The sequence below is a fragment of the Haemaphysalis longicornis genome, unplaced genomic scaffold (assembly GCF_048455015.1).
Source record: "Haemaphysalis longicornis isolate Haplotype H1 unplaced genomic scaffold, Haemaphysalis longicornis Haplotype H1 scaffold_1, whole genome shotgun sequence".
Lineage (NCBI taxonomy): Eukaryota > Metazoa > Arthropoda > Arachnida > Ixodida > Ixodidae > Haemaphysalis > Haemaphysalis longicornis.
In genome coordinates this window covers 451423598-451444045 of record NW_027526203.1, presented here as the reverse complement: position 1 = coordinate 451444045, position 20448 = coordinate 451423598, and the positions used below count along the sequence as shown (strand labels likewise).

Below are 20448 nucleotides of genomic sequence, written 5' to 3'. Positions count from 1 at the left end.
GGGCGCCTAACTCACCGCGAAGGAAGCGACAAAAGGCGCCGGGGGCTTGCGGTGCCACTTGCCGAGAGGGGAGAAGGGAATGTCCTTTCAGGACCCCTTCACGGGGAGTTAGACGCCCTCAGTGGGCGCATTATTGATAACAATGTAGCCTCCACAGTGCTGCAGCTACCGTATTTACACGATTGTAAAACGACTCGAATGTAGGTCGACCCCCCAAAATTGCATCTCTCTCAAAAAAAAAAAAAAAAAAGCGAGCGCCGCCTAGAAAATTGTATCACAAAGCATGGCCTCCGCAATTTGCTGCCGGCGGCGCGCCGCCGGCAGCAGATTGCGGCTCAACCCACACCGCGGCTCTACCATCAATGATCGATGCTCCCGCAAGAGCCGTGCGCTCGCGGTATGCGCGGTAGATGTTAAGAAAGATTGCGGCTAAGATGTTAAGAAAGATAGATGTTAAGCAGATTGCGGCTCAACCCACACCGCGGCTCTACCATCAATGATCGATGCTCCCGCAAGAGCCGTGCGCTCGCGGTATGCGCGGTAGATGTTAAGAAAGGAAAGCTTTTGTATAAGCACTCGGAATAACCATTCGCTGTGTGTTGAGCGGGAAGAACACATATGACAACCATCAAAGCAACCGGCAGCGGCCACTGCCGCGCGATACCAAAAGAAACAACATGGCGGCTGACGGAAGCGGCCGCGCGCGATTTACTTTTGAGCGACTAACCTCTCACCAACGCGTTCGGAAGTGTACTGAACAATGTGATATGATATGGGCTACGTTAGCGCCACGCATTGAATCAAGGGATTCGCTAATACTCATTTTGTTTATTAGAGTTGAATAAAACACTTGACGCGATTCGTGCGCGTCGGCGTTGCGCGGGTGACTTTTTCACGCCCGCGGCGACGATTCCGCACGCGCGGCACCTTCTACTGCTTTTAAATTTTACCAGTTCTACCTCGGTAAAACACGCGCCGAGCGCGGCAGCGGGAGGAGCCTGACGACGCGCGCTCTTCATGGTGGAAATTTGATTGCGCTCGGGAGAGACGGCTGGCGCCGCCACAGATGTTTAGGCTTACCATGGTGACGGATATTTGATTGGCGCTTTCCATAGCGGTGCGGATAATGCTTTATAGTGTCGTTTTCGACCACATTATCAGCTCCTTTCCTGCACAAATGTCTTCGTTTGTGCCTTCAGTGATATCTTGAGAGCGGTTAGAAGCGGTCGCTGGAGCTACGCGCACCTCTTCGCAAATGGTGCCACCATGTTGCCGCCGCCGATCGCGTAGCGCGCAGCATGCAGGTGGTATTCGCGGCAGCGTCAGTGCGGCGCATTTTCACGAGCAGAAGACGCCCCATGCGGTTCATAGTTTAGACCATAATTATGGGAACGAGGGTGCAAAGCTGTCCCCACCTCGTAGCACCCCCGATTTCTCGTTTCTCTTGCCGTTACTGCCAGTAGACGGTTCGACTTCGATTCTAAGTCGACCCCCCAACATTGGATTGTCAAATTTGAAAAAAGGGGTCGACCTACAATCGTGTAAATACGGTAGCTTGTGGTATGAACTATACATCAACGTGTGGTATACACCACTAAAGTCTCGCGTGATCTAATTTTAAACTCCACACACGCGCAGTGCTTTCATTAGAACCGTTCGTAAACACACCTCTTCAGCTGACGCAGCACCTAGCGAAGAGTCACCACAGCTGATTGCCACTGCGGTGAACTTCCAGATGACATTCACCCTGCCATTGTCTCTCCTCAGTAACGCTTTTATGGGCGGCCTCATGCGAATTAGCAGCGAAATATATGCATCTTGCATGAATAATTGCTTTCACGCATTTCCGAAATGCAAGATGATGATGAAGCTCTGGGTTGACGAGACAAAAAGAGCAAACTCGAAAGGTGCCGGGGCCGGCCGTTGGTTGACGCGAGGCGATACGCCATCAGCGAGCGAGTACGGCGGTTGCACAACAGCCGATTTCGTGGTTGTGATGGCTGCAGCAGGCTCTCGGTCGACTCTCCCTCTTGGCATTAAATTTCACTTCAGATAAATGAACCATTATCACTAGCGTGAAATAATAGCCCGTCCCGCTATCGGACACTGCTTGAACATTTGGCGGCGATGTAGCCTGCGCCGCTACTTCTGCAGCGTCGATCGTCCCATTCCCGCCGCTTGCAAGCTCACTGTAAGAGGCAGCAATAACTCAGCGTTTTATAACACCGCAATGAGTCTGAAATTTCACCGGCCTCACACTCAAGGCCGAAACACGGCGAATTCGCGGGCGCCATATTGTTTTTGGTGAACTCCCGTCCTTGGAGTCCCGCAACTTCCCGCAACCGATCAAACGACTAAATGTAAACCCAACCAGCCCCATAACTAAAACCAAGGTATAAATCGGCTAAGAGCACTCTGCCTAATCCACAAGCAACTGCTTCGCCCGGTGGCCACGTTTTCATATCTTCACCACACCAAGATGGCGGCACCCAGTAATGTCGTTCCGGAGATACGGCGCTCAAAAACTTGCAGTTTTTTCATCAACTTGCACAAGTAATTTGATGCCTCAGTACACATAAATATTTTTTCTACAGGACTTTGCCATGGTTTTCAATGGGAAAACTTTAAAAACGCACAGAATATAACATGTGCAACCCGACATTGTGAATTTCGAAAAAACTATTTTGAGGACACTTTTATGCAGGTTTTTCTATTGAATGATCAATCAATTAAACCTTTGAAAACAGCCATCACCTTGGGGATGGTGGAAAATTATGCCGTCAGTAAGCATTTTCCCCCACTGAAACTGAAGGGAACGTGAAAATCATTGGCTCTCAGACTGTTTTGGGAGTAGTTTGGCGCAATTTTTGCAATTTTCAAGCTTTTGGAGCAGCCTGGCGCAGGAAAACAAATTTGTATGATATCTGCGCAAGATGCGCAGCTGTCTCACCCCTGTAAATAACAGCAGGGCTGTGACCAGTAAAAAATCACAGCAACCTGTTGTGCTTATCCAAACACAACAAAAGCTGCCATGCTACCCCCAGAAACTATTTCGAATCTTGTCGATACTTTGGCAAGACCCGCTGCGTTGCCACTGCATTGTGTCGTCTTGTGTCGGTGGCCAGTTGCATTGCTGTGGCTGGCCCTATGGAGTGGCCCTAGGGTCCACTCTTCCGTTGGGAGTTTTCTTGGCCACTGTTACACTGCCCTACAGTGTTACGCTCATGGTCTTTCGTGTCTATGAGGACTGTTGTAAGCCCCTAAAAACTGCTAAAGCCCCCAACACACTCACACACCAGCAAGTGGACACGCTCTTAGGTGGCCACACTACTGGTGAATGAGCATGCCCATAAAAAACCATAACCACCTGTACTTAAGTCTGTTGCCATAAAAAGTTAGTTCTTATTAGTATGGTTTGCTGGACAAGCTAAATCTTTGTAACCTGCAGCCTGCACAGTGAAATGTTTGGCATTCCACTCATCTTGATACTCGACCTAACTCAAAAGTTTTGCCTGCATGTCAGGGACTGGAGTTCGTGGAATTTTACTGCAACTCACTGCATCCTTTCGGTGTCAATATAAGGTAATGCTGAGTACTTTGCCTTCTCTCTGCCTGTAAAGAGATTACTATTTCACAACCGCCACCAAATGCATTTATCTTTCCCCCTGAACGTTTTGGCTTCAAGATGAAGGGTGTGGTGTGTACGTGTGCACAGCCCTTACAGGAGCAAATATTCGTGATCCTGCCCGAATTTGCCCCACCCAGGTTCCTCCATGCTCAGTAAAGCCAGGAAAGGCCTCATATTAGTGATTACCTCGTGTGTGCTGCGTCGATGATGGCTCCGTCGCTGGTGCCTACGCAGTGATGAAGAGCGGGTCCAGTTTTTGTTGCTGCTGCAACTGCTCTCGTTCTGGGTGAGGAGGAGAAAATGCACCATTTGCGATATTACATGGCACAAGAAAAAGGAAGAAAAGGCTCTTGACCTTCTTTGGATGCACTAGGTCAGTCATAAATTACACTGGAGCGATTGTAAGGTAATACAGCGTTTTATACATGATAAAAATTGCATCCGTTTTGGAAGCTTCTAAAACTGATAAGCAGCTACAAGGTGAAAAATATCTGCACAAAAAACCTACGCCGACAGAACAGCACAAAACACCCAACTAGGTCCCATACCCTTTTTGAGAAACTACAAGACCTGGCACATAGAAGAAACATCTGCCTTGTACCCCACCACCAGCATAACTGCGTACAGGTAACGGGTGCTGATAAGTTTCGGTGTCTTGATTTAATTGCACACTTCAACAATGCGGACTTTGCGGTACAAACAGAGGAATCAAAGGGGCCACGAAGACAAAATGCAAGTTTTGGTTCATTTGAAAGATTGCCTCATTAGAACAACACTGAAACCCCTTTTAATGCACACTTCACTCAAACAAGCTACGTAATGAGGAAAAAAGAGAATGGCCATGTGGCCCACTAGCTCATTTCCCGCGCTAGAACCTGACATATTATGGGCAGCTGTGCGATTGGCTGAGGCTTGCAAAAGCAAGCGCAAGCTAGGCAGGGCTTATAAGTTTGCACAACAAAACAAGCTATTTGCACTTAAGGGGGGACATGGCTCTTAAAACAGCTTCCTTTAATTTTCAAGTAAACTTTGTGAAACTTGTCAGTCTTGCTGCTTTTTTCCCACTTATTTTAAATATGCCATTATTTTTTGAGTAAGTCAATAAGTTATCAAGATAATTAGAGATGATTAGTCATTTTTGGAGGAACAATAGACAAAACAGTGTTAGCTATAAAACTGTAATCTTTATATTTTCCAATACTATGAACCCTGGTGAGTGCAATAAGAGAATCAGTTTGTTGATGCACAGCTTGGAACTAATTTTACAGCTCATTAAACCTTGGTGGCACCAGTGGCAAGGAATCATTTCGAATGCCCATTTCAAACACCAAAGTTTAATGAGCTGTAAAATTAGTCCCAAGCAGTGCATCACAAAACCTCTACGTTATAAGCGGTCTACACTGTATTCTGCTTTCAAATAGCTCATTTTATGATTGTAATGCCCTGATATAACTTTTTGACACTCAACAACCCCATGTACTAAGCTGTAGCTATAGCAAAGTTATGACACCCAGAAATCAGCTGAAAGTCTGTTGGCACATTAGTATATAAAAAAAATCGTGCCCTACTCTTCATTTTGGAGACAGCTATGCATTAGGCATACATCACGTAAAATTCAGGTACCCTAGTAGCCTGTAGTAAACTTTATGGTGCACTAGGCATAAACTGGTGCTTCTGCCGTATAAAGGGCAGCACATAAAAACCTCCAATGAGCCAAGAAGGCATCCCAGATGTACCAAATCAAAGGGCAAAGGTCCGTGAGGTTGTCCCCAAGCAAGGACAGCAAGGACTATGCTGCTGGTGCAGTTTGAAAATCATGAAGCCTTCCTAAACTTTAAGAGCCGTTTCCTCAGAATTGTGTACAGAATTGTGTTTTACGAGTTTTTCGTTGCTCGTAGAAAGTGGCATGGCAACGACTGGGTGGATTTTGACTCTATCTGTTTTATTTGGATCTTTGAAGAGTTCTGCAGGGTATGAGTCTCGGATTTTCATTTTAGGGCCCAGCTATTTTTTTATGTGATATTTACAGCCGAGTCAGTTGTGTACTACTGTGTATGGGTGAAAATAATCTCTGTAAAAAAAAAAAAAAACAGAAGGTCGTAAAAGAAATTCTAAGAATGTCATACACTGTAGTGTTCTGACTACAATTGAAAAGTATTCAGAACTTTCTACCATGTGTCAATACCTTGCTAGGCTTTCCAAAAGCGGACAACACGTAAAGCTCTGTAACACAAAAACTACTGAAGGTATCATCATGGAATTTTAAGTTTCACCATTTGGTGTGCTTGCCAATGTGCCTACCAAATTCCATTACACTATGCCAAAAAACAAAAAGTGTGCTCCGATCCCCACCTCCCCCTGAATTGTATATTAAGTGTTAAACCGTTCACACATTATTTCGGTCTTTTTCATGAAATCCCCGCATAATTTGCGCACCCACCTTTTTGAAGCCCTAAACTTGTAAAAAAAAGTGTGCAAATTATGCGAGTAAATACGGTCCTACTCACTCACCCTTCTATCTAAGAGTGGCCCCAAACATCTATCCTGGCTTCCTTACAGCAAGTCTATTCGTTAGATGTTCCCTAAAGAAACCATTACTTTTAGTGCCTTTAGATAGATTTCCTTTTGAATTTTGCTGTATAGAACAATGTCCTTGACATTGCTCAGGAATGCTTGGCCAGCTGTGGTAGCATAAATCAAAACATTGAAAAATGCAGTTATAGATCCACGCAAAAATACCGCAGAACCCAACAGCCAGCACTGAAGAAAATTTTATAAAATAATAATTATGACACACTTGCACCAATGCTCATGCAAACAAAAAAAAACACAAAAAAAGGGAACAAGGGCCCCACTTTAGAGCCCTCCGCAAGTTGCAAATATTTTAGATGTTACAAAGAAACAAAAAAACTAACACTTAAAAGTCGCCCACATTATTGAAAGAAGAGGTTCATGACACAAGCAGAGGTCATGCTCATATCATCAATCTCTTCGAAACCTATTAAACAGAGCATCAAATACAAAAAACATATTTTTAGGCTTTGCTCTATCAATGCCCCACTAAAGGCCCCCTCGATGTGTCATTTTTTCCTGCCAAAGAACCGCTTGACAGCAGCTTTTTCTTTGTGTTTGCCATAGATTCCTATTGCGAGGGCAGCCCGTCAGCTATCCAGAACTATTCCAGACTGACCGATAAATCGAAGAGACCAAGGTTTCACTGATCAACTTTCACCCACACGTGGCACTGCACCTGTATTTTTGGCAAGCTGAACCATCTCAATCTATGCAGTGCAATTTATTGTCTCCCTGTCATGTTACTGTTTGGACTATGCCTAGTTTGTACGTGGAAACTTGACTGCCCGTACAATAAATGCTGCACATGACATTAACCCTGCCACCCCCTGCCTCTCTCTCTCCACAAGCAACAGAGCCGCCAGCCAGCGCTCGCATGGCATCTACGCCTAGCACAAATACCCAACCTTCAATTCCCCAGTTACACAGCCTAGCACAGGTAGAAACATGATACACAGCGCCAACAAAATAATATCGCTAAAGCTCCCTAGTAAGCAGACAGGCGGCCACTCAAAGCAAACCACAGGAGCAGTTTACTCCTGGTAGTTCAGGCAATAAATAAATTATCTACCCATTAATACGGGAACAATGAAGTGGCACTCTATCAGATTACTCTCCCATTTTTCACAAGAACGAATGCAACTTTCACTGAAGTTCTGTAGGAACCGCACCTGTGCTGTTCCCATGCACTTTTTTAGCACTGCACTGTGCTGCCAATAGTCCTATTGCGAAGGAGCACCAAACTGCAGTCTACAATTAGGAAGTGAACACAAATTACTCAAACACAGCCGTCTTTGCCCCTAATGCCCCAGCAGCCCCCTTCTCCACTGTCCCCTTGGCTATTTGTGCCGTGTAAGCAGGTCGTGGAGTGGGCTTGCATTGCAGTACCCTGCGTGGGGTGGCTGAGGAACTGCCGTCCTCGCCCTTGGTCGAGGACTGCAGGCTCTCCCCGTCGGGGCAGGGGTCGTTGGCAGTAAGCGTGTCGTCCAGCAGCGAGCCTTCGAGCAGGCCACTGTCGGCCCAGCCCGGCTCGCCCGCCAGGGGCTCGGGCATGGCGCGCACGCGCAGCCGCTCGGCGTCCACCGGCAGTGTCCCCTGCCGGTCCAGGCTGAAGCTCTGGAAGCGGGGCTGGTTCTCCACGTCCACCACGAGCACACGGTCGCTCGAGTTCCCTGCGCAGGGGGAGAGGCCTCGCTCGTTCACAAGCAGTGGGCAGGAACAGCATTTGACAAAAGTTCTCACTTTTCTTGCTACAACAGAAGGCGTGCTTATGCTACAAACTTTAAATGGGCAGGGCAAAAAGCTGTATCCCCTAATCATACAAGTTCCGAAAAGGATGAGATGGCCCACCATAAATGACATCCCTATTCAATATTTCTGCCCAACTGTGCTAGTTCCTGTGGTCTAATTTAATGAGGAACTGCAGTAATGCACCTTCTTTTTTAATATGCATTGTTACTGTTGAAATAACAAAACATGAGATGGCTGCTGGTGACGTGATTGTCACTGTGGCACGTACAATAAGACGAACGCTTTTCCCTCACACTCTCGCAGGTGCACAGTACGAACTTCTCCCGTGGCTACAAAGCTCGCTCTGGCTCCCAGCGCACCTTCGTCCCGGAAGCCAATGCCACTGTCGCTGTTGCTGCTGTTGCTGCTGCCGGCCTGGCTGGGCTGGGGTGAGGCGTTGTTGGGGCCGTCCAGGCGGTGGTACAGGGCAGCCACAGCACGCAGGATGGGCTCGGCCGAGGTGTGCAGAGGCGCTGCGCGCAGGACGCCAGGGGGCAGCCGCAGCCGCGCGTCCACCATGAGCACGTGGCAGGAGAGGGCGCCATCTGCGCCCCTGGTGACAAGGCCCAGGAAGCGGCTGTCGTCGGCGTAGGCGGCGCTGAAGGCAATGCGCTCGGCTGGGAAGCGGGCCAGGGCAGCGCCGCGCAGGTCAGCCAGCAGCACGCCGTCGCGCAGCACCGACAGCTGCACAAGCGTGTGCACTTTCTGCTCGAGGCGCAGGCGGCGTACGCAGCTGCGGATGGCCTGGAGCCGCGAGCCGGCCACTTCGCGTGGCAGCTCGATCGTGCCCAGATAGCCCACCACTGTGCGCAGCACCAGCGACGTGCGCAGGCCCTTCTGCTCCAAGATCAGCTCCAGCAGGGCCTTGTTGCTGTCCCCGCCCCCCTGCTGGCCGGCCTGCGACGACAAAGGGCCCTCTTACAAGACGTACGCGACAGGACACGCCGCAGCAGCAGCCACAATGACGCACAGGTAGCAGCACTCCAAGGACAGGGAATGAGAAGCACTACACAGAAAGAAATACTTTTGGCTAATGGTACGCTGCATGTTACGGCTCTCAAGTAACACCACCCTGTAGTGGTATCCCCTGTAGCATAGTTGATATAACCGTGGCGCCTGTTTTGAATGAGTCAAGGATATATGTTCCGAGATATGTTGATGACTGCCTCACAATTGTAGAAAGAACTACCATGAAATACGAAGTATGCACTCATGTTAGAACAAGCACTCAATCCTCTTTATTCGTGACATTGCAACTACTTGCAAATTACAGTTTTCCCAAAAAACCAAGCAAGTGGCCGTGCAATGATATACCGTGCCCTCGAGAAGTGCCCACTGTTCAACATCTCCACAATGACACCAAGCACCTATTGTTCGCTGTCTCTGCCCATAGTACCGCATCGTTTTATAAACTGTTTTCTGTGCTTACACAGTACCGAAAACCCAAAGCCAAGGGCCCCCCTCTTGAATATTATGAGTGATGGGTTGTTACACCATACAAGGGCCCACTCCATCATGTGCCAATTCTGATTTTTTTATGTCTGGATCTGACCTAGCAAGCAGCTATTCCCAAATATTTTGCGATTACCTCCCCATTTCAGGTGGCCACTTGCTCAGTGATTTACAGCAGGCATGTCGCTTTCATAGCTGCTGCTCCGACCTCTACCATAGATGAAAGAAATACGCCTTGAGTTCTTATCAAGACAGCCCAAAAATGCCAAATATTCCTAGATCTCCACCTAGCTGGGCATGTTTGGTGGTCCCTTTCTCCAAGTAGCACCAGAGTCCTTGAATGCTTTTCTGGTCATAAAACACCCACCCAAGTTTCGTTTGGGGACAAAGACTACCGCGAGGGGTGCCACTGCAGATTGGAGATCATCGAGCGGCCGCTGCTGCTCCGGGTGTGCGGCCGCGCACGGCAGAACTTGCGCCCACCTTTGGCGGTACTTTCTCGATAGAAACGCGTTGTTGGCAATAATATTGTTACTACAAAACGAAGCCGGCAGGAAAGTTAAAATTTCAGCCCTTACGGGACATCTGTATGTGGCAGAACGCACACTCAAAATTTTCTATTGATGTCTTGGTTTGATTCTGAAAATTTTCTCATAAGTCCCTCAAAAGTGTAGAAGCATCGAGAGCCTCATTTGCCGTCTCCCCTCACGTGGGACACTTTAGGGGGAGTTGGGTTCCGACATGGTGTAAATTCTTTCCTGACCTTTGACCGAGCTCCTCATAGCCTTGCCAAGCTGCAGCTCTCAACCTTGAAAATCGATTTCACAGCAGGGGTATCGTAGCTCTGGAAAGGGCGCTGTTCGCTTCTAGGGAAAAATTCACGCATGATGAAAGCCTAAATGGCTTGGTCGTGATGCTCCGTGCTTGCATGCCGTAAGCACGGGGGTTCCGAGACATTTTCTTTTACCATGCAATGAGGGGGATGTAGTCAGTGGCATGCAGGAGTAATTACTGACTTCTGCTAGGACTGAATCCCGTGCGAAAAGCAGGGGAGACGTATAGATGCGGTGAGAAAGGAAAAGTTTTCACGGGTGGACAATTATTTTTTTCCAGCTCCCTTTGGACTCAGCTTCTTCAATGTTTTCCTTTGACGCATCATTGAGATGTTGTGCGGTGTCAAAATGCACTTTTTGAACACGCTGAAAGCCTTGGCAATATTGAACACTATAAAACAGAGATTGCTCTCGCAAGTGCCTCTGATTTCTGATGGAAACAAGTTGGTTGTAGAATTCAAGTTTAGAATAGGAACAGCAGTTGGAGAACTTTTTTTAACAATTCTTGGCTTTGTACATTGCTCATTATGCATGCGCTCACAGAAACTCATTCAGAGTGAACATTTATATTTTACTTTTTACATATTTGTTTTACATATGATATTAGCAGACAGTTACAGGCATATGGGGACGAGGCCTATTATATGGTGAGGTTATTTCTGACCTATTAACCCCCGAAAACAAAGGTCATCCGGGTGATAAAAAAGAAAAAAATGTCTGCAAAACAAAAACGCAGTGCTCTCAAGAGCTCCTTTTAGAGTCCAGCAATGAGCCTGATTACAATGCAACCAACACGTCCCCCTGTACCCCCTCCCCTCCTAAGGAAAAGAAAACAGAAAGAGAATACAATGCCAAAAAAAAAAAAAGAAAAAAAAATCTCCACAGCAGCTCTTACTGGCTCGGCTTCGCCTTCACTCGCTGGGCATTATGAGCGAGCCGCTGTCCTCGAACCCGTATTCTTTTTTCAAGCAAAAAATGCAAGAGGCACTTCAAAAAGTGGGTCTTTTCTGCTGTTGCGCCCACAAAATGCAACATGCATCCTACAATAGCTATCTACAATGCCTTCACACAAACTGACACACTATTTATTTCCATTCACCGGCACATATTAAAGATCCCCAGGTGGTCAAAATTAATCCGGAGCCCTGCACTTTGGTGCGTCTCATCGCCTATGTGACGTCGGCACGTTAAACCTAATAATCAATCAATTTCCATTCACAACGCATTCACCAAGCTGGTCTGAAAATGATTTTTAAATACGCGGACATGCAATAAATAAAAGCTCAATTCGTGAACTCTTTTTCAGGAACGGTACGCTTCGATCTCATGTGCAGCTCGGCGTCATAAGGAGAGCGAAACAGCACCGCTTTATCATCATTTCCTCTCTAGCCAGATCGGCAGGAAGGAACGCAGTAGCAGCATGACCGTGCACACGAAATTTTTCGGCACTCACAAAATGCCAAGTCCATTTCAGCGGCCAACAAACAGTAAAGCGAATGCGTACTGCTAATGCCACAGCGAGCGTCCGGTTCCTGCCAAACACCCTGCGACCACTTTCCCGGCTGCCCTTCGATCAACGGCAGCACTGCAGAGTGGCCTCCTTGAGCAGCGCACGAAGCTCTCTCATAGCGTTACGACAGAGTTTCCCAACCAGAAAAGTATTGAGGGACTCTAGTAGTACTAAATCAACTGAACTACGTGCTGGCACAATCCAAATTTAGAATTTCAGACAATGGCAGGCTTGTGGTCAGCCTTTATAAAGAGATGTGGCCACAAGATGGAAGACAGTTTCGAGGTAAGTGGGCGCATAAAGTGCGCACGAGCTGGCTTTCCCTTTGCATTAATCACTGCTACATTAATTTTCGTTAATCACCCCTTAATGTTTGTTACATAAAAATGGTTACGCAAGTTCCACTACTCCCATTTTACCATTCGCCATTTGTGATGTCACAAATTATGATGCAGGAAAGTGTATGGGGCAGCAGTGCCTGTTTTCATGCTTTTGGCACTTTCTGCATTAATAAGCAAGTTCAGATGCTGCAAGTGGTATACTATTTGTATTCCCGGCACTGTAATCTGCCAATAGAGGCCAACCTGATTTTACACTAAGTGTCCCGTTCAAGGTGGCACAATGGGCAGCAGAAAGAGTATTTCTGCGAGTAACCTGCAAGTTGCAGGCTGTGCTGCATGGCCTACAGCGACAGCCAGCTGTGGCAAGTGCTCTGTGAGATCATGGTACAAATTGACGGACTTTGTTCTATCATAGTGGGCGGAATAGCACAAGGAACTTTCGGTATGCTAGACTGTGCCAAAAATAAAAAACCTAATTACCCTGTTACCATAAAATGCTAGCATCCAGCATTCAGAACACTTGGAAACACTAATCAAATACAGCAGTCATGTGACTGCTGTGCTAATTCAACCTAACTATGCCAAAGGGCAAACCCTGCCTTTTGGCCAAGTAATTCACTCCAAATTTCACTCCAAACTGTTCAAGCTCCACATCATGCTAGTTCACATGCAGCCCTTCCTTCATCTACGTGCCTAAAGGAAAGAGAGCATGCTAGGAAGACTAGTGCAAAAGATGGAACAGCAAAATGAGGCAGACGACACTAGCAGTTGTCCGTCTGGCTCCTCCTTTGGTTGTCTCGTTTTCTGCACTTGCTGTTTCAAAATGCACCCGTGCTGACTCGCCCAACTGTCCCCCGTGGGGGCTAAATTTCTTGTATATCAGACCAACTCACACAGCCTAACTGTTTCTGAAGCTGTGTCGGTGCTCCGCATTCTCTTCTGCTACTTCACGTTACTCCTCTATCGCAGTTCTCAATTACACTAGACTCCGGTTAAGACGAGCTCGGTTAAGACAAACTCCATGGTTAAGACGAGCAATCCTTTTTAACTTTCACAATGCCAAAAACCTCCACTTAAGATGAACTTCTGATAACACGAACAAATTCCGCGGCCCCTCCACTCCAAGTTCATCTAACGGGAGTCCCACTGCATTTTGTTGCGCATTCATTTCTGTTGCGTATGATCCAACTTGCTATAGAGTATTTACTGACACAACAAGTGCACTTGCCCAGCAAGCGCACCTCCTGTCCTATTAAAAAAAAATGCAGCCAAAGGCCATGCTAATAAAGAGAGCTGCCACCTCCTAGACACCTGTCTCACACCTTCCTTCAACACAGCTATTATCTGAACCCATTTAATGCGGTTGTGTGTGACCTTTGAATATTGACGGCTTGCAAGGGTGAAAACCTGAGATATAGTGCAAGGACTCTTTATCACCTAATACACTGGTTCCACTGCAGGGAAGAACATCTGAAGTAGTAAATTTTCCGCTGCTCACCTACACAAGGTGTCTTGTGTAACTGCGCATTAAAGTTGCAGCATGCTCGCGAGTATATCCAGTGGTTTGTGTATGCGTGCATAAAACTGGCTACCAGTGTGCACAAGGATGGGTGTGAAGTTTGCATTCCAGAAGAAAAATAATAAAAAAATAAAAGAAGACTTAACTTCCGTAATGAACACACACTGAAATATGCCTATTTTTGGGAGGAAAACATTTATGTTCGGTATTTAAGAAATTTCCCTGAGACCAATGAATTCAGAGGCATCTGAAGTAGACACACTCCAGAATGCCCCAAGTTGACCTGGCATGGGGGAAAAGAAAAAAGAAAAAAGCTAAGGACTTTTCACGATAACAGCGAGTTTTCTTCATTACCTACCATCTCGTCAAATGCTTTGCAGTCTGTCTTTGTGCTACATGTGCTACACAATAATGACTGGTTACCATAATCGCATTTTCTTGGGGTTCCAACTTTGCCACAAGTGGGCTTGACTGTACAATCAGGAGCAGGATCCCGTGGATCTGGCTCCTGATTGCCAGCTTTGAAGATATTCGGCGTCAAGCACCAAGCCCCACACGGTGGAGGGAGGGGGAAGATGCCCAGCAAATGAACTGGAAAGCTTGAAGAACAATCTGCATGCAACTGCAGCAAGCTTGGAAGGCCACCCCCTGCCGCACAGGGCTGTTTGTCGCACTGAACTTACGCTGGGTGGGAAGAGCCCATGGGCATCCCGTGCCGCCAAGCGTGGCACGTGCCGGTGCCGTGGCCGCGTGTGGTGCGTGCGGCCAGGTGTGGCCGCCTCTTCATCGGAAGAGTCCGAGTAGTAGTTTTCGGCAATCTGCAGCTTCAGCAGGCCCGAGGAGCTCCCAATGCGCCGCACCACATCGTCGTGGGGAGCGCGGGACACATTGTGCCCATTCACGGCCACCAGGAAGTCCCCCGGCCTCAGGCCCACACGCTCGGCTGGGCTGCCGGCCACAATGCAGCTCAGGATGCACGGCGCCTGGCCAGAAATGGTGAAGCCAAAGCCCTTCTTGCCCCGAGACAGCTCCACAGTGCGCACCCCATAGCTGGGCCGCTTTTTCCGACGCCTCGTCTGGTGCATGGCTGCTCGGAAGGCCCTGCACAGATAAAGGCTCCAGTCGAAACAGCTCCAACACTGAGCCACCTTTTCCTCAGCTTTAATCAAGCGTAGAGGGTAGCTGACACATCACAGAAAAACAGCGGCCCCCACACGAAGCGACACAGAGGCAAGTGAAAAACAGACCCCAATAGTTTGTCACACCAATGAGTTTCATACTACTGTGCACTGCAGCTGCACAATAACAACGAAAAGGGAAAATTTATGTCGGAAAATGAGCAACAAAACCAACCCCACAAAATTTCTAGAACCCCAGTGCTCAGAGCCAACTGGATTCTTGATTGAGGAAGAACCAAGAGAAGTAACACAAATACATGCGAGGTCATGTTTGCACAGAGACTCTTGGATGTGAAGAACAATCACTGGGAAATGTTTGCATGGTAAACAAAGCCAATCGTGGCAAGCTCCAACAATGTTTCGCCAACTGTAGCGCCGGTTGCTCTTTGCTAAAAGCTCTAATCCAAGCAGCCACAAACATCCTCGAGATCCAAATGCGCACACCAGAAAGAAATGTTGATCTTTTGTATAAACAATGAACATTTTTATAAGGGTGTACATTAAATGATGTACTACCTTGACTCTTTGCAGGAGCATGTTGGATCTGCTTGCAGGCTAGCTGCTTGATAGTTACAAGTTCCAATGGCTAGTTGTGATGGTACATGCAATTCGCGTATTGCATCATCGGATCATTTTAGCATCACCCATCCGCCATGGCCACAGCCTCTGGGGGCACCACTGAAAGCCCACTAGTGGCTCGTTTCAAAAGCAGCCGCGGGTAGCCTTGGGCAGCTCCCCACTGTCGCTGCTACTTTTGTGGTACGTTTGTGGCTGAAATTTACCATTTGTATGCATTCAAAATAGATATTTATGTGGAGCAGTCACCGTTTTAGCAAATGAGGTGTATTTACAAGTGTAAATGCTTCTGACGCGATTTTAGTGCAGTACATTCGGTCCGTATAAGCGCTAGGCGTGTCACAGGCCGGCGTCGCGGAACCAGCATATGCATGAAGCTGACTGTAATTCCACTACCCTGAAATTTACTAACAGTATCTCCGTAAGCAGCCTTTCCTCAAATGGTCATGCTACTGCTATACACTATGATGTAAATCGGTTTTGTGTGCTTACATAATGTAGCGGAGCGCTCATACTTGACAGCACGCCAGTTATGCTTGCCAGTATCTTACCTCGGATATTGATCACTACCCTGTACAAGCAATGTGGCATAAATTTCCTGAACACTCTATGAAAGAATTACAGTGGATAAGGCGAAAGCATACTCGGGGATCAAGACACGGCAAAGGTTTTAATACTGGGTTGGCTTGTCCTGAGGCAGCGGCCGCGAACATTTGTCCTCTGCTACATGGCCCCCGTAAGCAGTGCGTCAACAGGCTCATCGGGAAAGCCACATCTGCGACGAAACACTTCCTGGAAACATCCCCATTTGACGCAGGAAGACTGCACAAATTAAAATCAGAGGGCTTTATCAGATACCACATTCTTCTAACAACACCTTTTTTCCTTCGTGGGCTGTCTACCACGTACTTCAAAAAATGTGTCCACCAAGTGATAAGCTGTTCGCTGAAATTGAAAAACAAGAGGTAAGTGAATGCGCAGCTTGTGTGTGCGATTACTAAAATGTTAATTCCTTGATTTCGTTCCGCATTCGGTCACAATGATAGTTCAGAATTCCCTGCGAAGTCCTGCGAAAAAGTGCATTTCACATCTACCTGGGTCTTGTGAGTCCTACCTAGCTTGAGTTGAGACTTGATTGATTGTAGGGTTTAACGCGCCGACGCAACGCAGGCGATGAGGCGCGCCGTAGTGGAAGGCTCCGGATTAATTTTGACCACCTGGGGATCTTTAACATGCGCCGAAATCTCGTACACACGGGCGTTTTTGCTTTTCGCTTCCATCAGAAAAGCGGCCGCCGCGGCCGGGAATCGAACCCGCGACCTCGTGCTCAGCAGCGCAACGCCTTAGCCACTGAGCCACCGCGGCGGGTTTGAGTTGAGACGAAGTTCATCAGCATTTCCAAAGCTGCACTAGGTCTTTTTTGTTCCCGTACGAGCTATTCTGCTTCTTTCCGACTTGCAGACCATTTATTATTCCGAGGTTTCATTAACTTTTCTTGCTATAGGGCATGAGTGCGCACAGATTTAACAATGCAGAGCCTTGCACTACACTTGACATTTCCGCATGGCTCATATTCACATAAAAGGCACAAGTGGTTGTCACGTATTCAATAATGACTTCCCAGAACATATTTTTTTTTTTGCGGTAGAATAAAGCTGCATTCGTTGTATGTGCTGCAAGATGAAATTAACCTGTCAGTGTGCCAGTATCAGGTCTAAACGATGTGACAATAGGTATAATTCACTTGTGCCCGACGTTTTCGTAGGTGGTAGTGGTGGTATACGGTTGTCGTTGCGACACTAGTAAGGGCAGTCAGGAAGTGCGCAGAACTGCGTCCCTGGAGAGATTTTCTTGGCATTAGAGCACTCTGCGAAGCTGCAGCTATTTTTTTAAGTGCCCTAAACATTCTATTTGATCACAAACAGGACCATAATAAGTTCTTTTAGGGCACGGAAAGTAAAAAAAAAAAAAAGAAAAGCAAGAGACAGCCAAAACACTACATGAGCCCCTATTATCCACCTAGCACCCACCCTGTAGATGGCGCGGAGAAGCAGCGACAGGCAGCGCAGCCATTGCGAAGCTCGAGCCATATACCCACATACCCGTGATGCTAGTAAAGTATAAGACATACGAATAGGCAGTGAATTACAAGAACGAAAGTGAAAGTTGCAGCACACAATAACAATATTGGCCTTAGCTTAGCCCAAATGTTTGTATAGTAAACCAACAAAATGAAAGCAAAGTGTTTGTCAGAGCACGGACTGGACAGAGTTCTGTGAAAAACTTCTTTCTGTATGTGACTGAGACTTATGTGCGCATCATCCGACATCTCATTCTTAAACCATTTTTTTCTTGTTTTTTATCATCTGGCGTAGCAAGCCAGCGTGGTGGTGGCTTGACTAACATCACCGTTTTCTGTTATATTTATTCTCTCTTTATCGCTCTTATTTAATATCGCGTTTCCCTTTTTACAGGAAGTGTTTACTTTCTATTTTTGTAACTGTACTTTAGAGTCTATTTTTGAAGCTGGAAAAAAAAAAGAGAATGCACCAGGCATTACAAGAGAGTGGTGCAGTTCCCAATGACGTCATACTAGCTTGCGACACAGTCTTCGAAATTTTGCTGTTTGGCCATGTTATGTTTAACATTGACTTTCAGTATGTGCAAGGCACAATTTCCATCTGACAAACATGCCTCAAATCTGTTGAGTAACGCCCTGCAGACCTCTAAGCGTGTTTCAACAACTCATGGCATCGTCAAATCAGTGAGGGGAAGATTTATCAGTGCAAGGGAAACTTTCTAATGCACTTTTCTCAGAAAAAATGTGTGGCAAAAAAATCTTGGCAGAAACTCGTGCTACACATCCTTCTCACAACATTAAATTTTGTAACGCATGTGCATAAGCGAGTTGGTGCATTACAATGGCAGAGAAAAACAGGCCGTGAAAAACAGGACAAGAGGAAAGAAGTGACATGGCAATGCGCAGGCATGCAATGTCATCCCTTTGCTCTCCTCCTGTTTACCACACTATTTCCTTTTACAAAAAACCAAAAATGGCCCCAGGCTAGAGATTGCAAGGCCATTAAACATTTTCGTGGGGTCTAAATTATGTGCCAGCCCTCCATTATGTCATGCTTCATAGTTCACCTAAGTGTAGCTTTGGCATGTAGAACCCCAATGTGTGTTTGAATGGGACCAACATTCCCAGAGTTCTTTATGCAAAAATCTTATGCTAGGTACATTGATTGAACAAAATCATGGGCTTTTTAATGTATACTGGAGTGACTCATTTTTGCCTTCACGAGGTGATATGCCAATGAAACTGAGATTGACTTGTGTGCATGCAAACTAATTATTCTTACACCAAGCACACAAATAAGATGATAGTGAACTTTGACAACAATGCACCATAACTTCAAAAACCCCGTGAAGGTGGTTGGAAAGTGAAGTTGTAAACGACACCCACAACGATTACCCCTGTGACGTCACCTGTATTCACACACGTGGGTCTACATGTAAAACCAGACAAGTGAAATGCACTTAACCACACCCTTTATTACTTGAAAGAGATATTCTTTGCTAAGGTTAAATTAATGTACGATTCATGAACGGTGGTTGGTTGAGTTGTATTGGTGAAGCACATGAGTGGAAAGTCTTTTTTCTATAAAAATTAAAGGAAGCTCAAACCCGGTGTTAGATGAGGTCACTTCTCCGTCTCTGCCGCCGGCAACGGAAGCGACGAGATCGGTGGCAGAGACGGAGGAGAAGTGCGATGCCATGCGTTGGTGTGAGCTTCCTTTAATTTTTATAATTCCTAGCGCATGCACAAGGTCCGCACATGGCCGCGACATGTGCCGTGGACGAAGCGCACAGCGGTGCGAGAGGTCGCGTGACGCTATCACGTGGCGTTCAGCGAGAATGCACCGTCTGTCTCTCCCGTCACCGATTGAGCTACGAGCCCACACAGAATGACAGCGGGCTCTCGCCCCGTTTCTCTATTCTTTCCAGGTTCAATTCCTGGCTGTGGCAGTAACTTCTTTTATTTGTTCGCGGGAATTTTCTGTTGACCCTTGGGGGGGGGGGGGGTAGAGGTAAAAAGCTTCGCTTTAAAACAGGCACCGCTCCGTCTAACGACGACGATGGTTGAACGCGAAGCTTTCTCGTAGTGGATCATCGCCGTCTTTACACGTTGGGGTGCAGGATTTTTCTGTCTAATTTTGCATGTCCATGCACCCCTCCCCTAGTCCAAACCGCTTCGACCATATCGAAATGGAGCAATCGGATAGACACCGGCTTCATAACGCAATAGACCCAGGTTGGATTTTGGCCACCAGAAGCAATTTTTTCTTTTTCTTCACCAAAAGGGGGGGGGGGGGGGGGGGGGGGAATAAGGCTGGAACAGCGCAGACCGCAAAAGTTCTAGCAGCAGAACTACAATGAACAAAAATGTTCACCAGCATTAAAGTATCTTGCACAGTATTTCATTTCTTGTTGAACAGAACAATGCAGGCACATGCTGCCCTGTTAGGCAATCTGGAAATTCTTTATATGCTTCATTTAAGTGTTCTGCACAAATAAATTCCATACTAGCATGCTTCACCAGGCCCCTTGTGCAATAATGAAGTCTCCGAAGAGTGTGTTTTAACTGCAGCGCCGTCCAATCGATGCCAGTTGGAAGTAAACAGTGCCTACTTAATGGACCAGATTGTACGTGGAGCCTCGTGTTCTGACGACAGCCCAATATGGAGCACCCAGCTCACCTAGTCAGTTTTCTTTGGCACGGAAAACGGTGGTAACCGTTCCACAAGGATGTAAGAAAGCACCTCTATATAGTTATGAGATTTGTACATGATAATGCATCTACAGGTGCCTCACTTAGCCAGAATTCAGCAAAAAAGAAACAGAGCCCCGTCAATTAAATTATTTGGTCTGGCTCACAAAAAAATTGTGGTCTGGTCCACAGAAATACTGTTGATCAACCCCACCCTGGTGCAAAGGTCCATTTTTGAATAGCTCTCGCCTTTGGTTTTGCTTGTGCGCACTAACACG

The 20448-nt window shown here is 46.9% G+C and overlaps 1 protein-coding gene across 1 annotated transcript in view; it reads right to left on the bottom strand.

Annotated features, from left to right (window-relative positions):
- LOC144156020 (regulator of G-protein signaling loco-like) overlaps positions 1-20448 on the bottom strand; it is a 55796-nt gene that overhangs the window by 32139 nt on the left and 3209 nt on the right. Inside the window, exons 2-5 of the mRNA XM_077687782.1 lie at positions 14329-14746; positions 8311-8887; positions 7589-7872; positions 3815-3910 (exon numbers count right to left, since the gene is read on the bottom strand). Coding sequence (XP_077543908.1) covers positions 3815-3910; positions 7589-7872; positions 8311-8887; positions 14329-14730 — 1359 coding nt within the window. The 5' untranslated portion in view covers positions 14731-14746. The remainder of the gene's footprint in view (positions 1-3814; positions 3911-7588; positions 7873-8310; positions 8888-14328; positions 14747-20448) is intronic.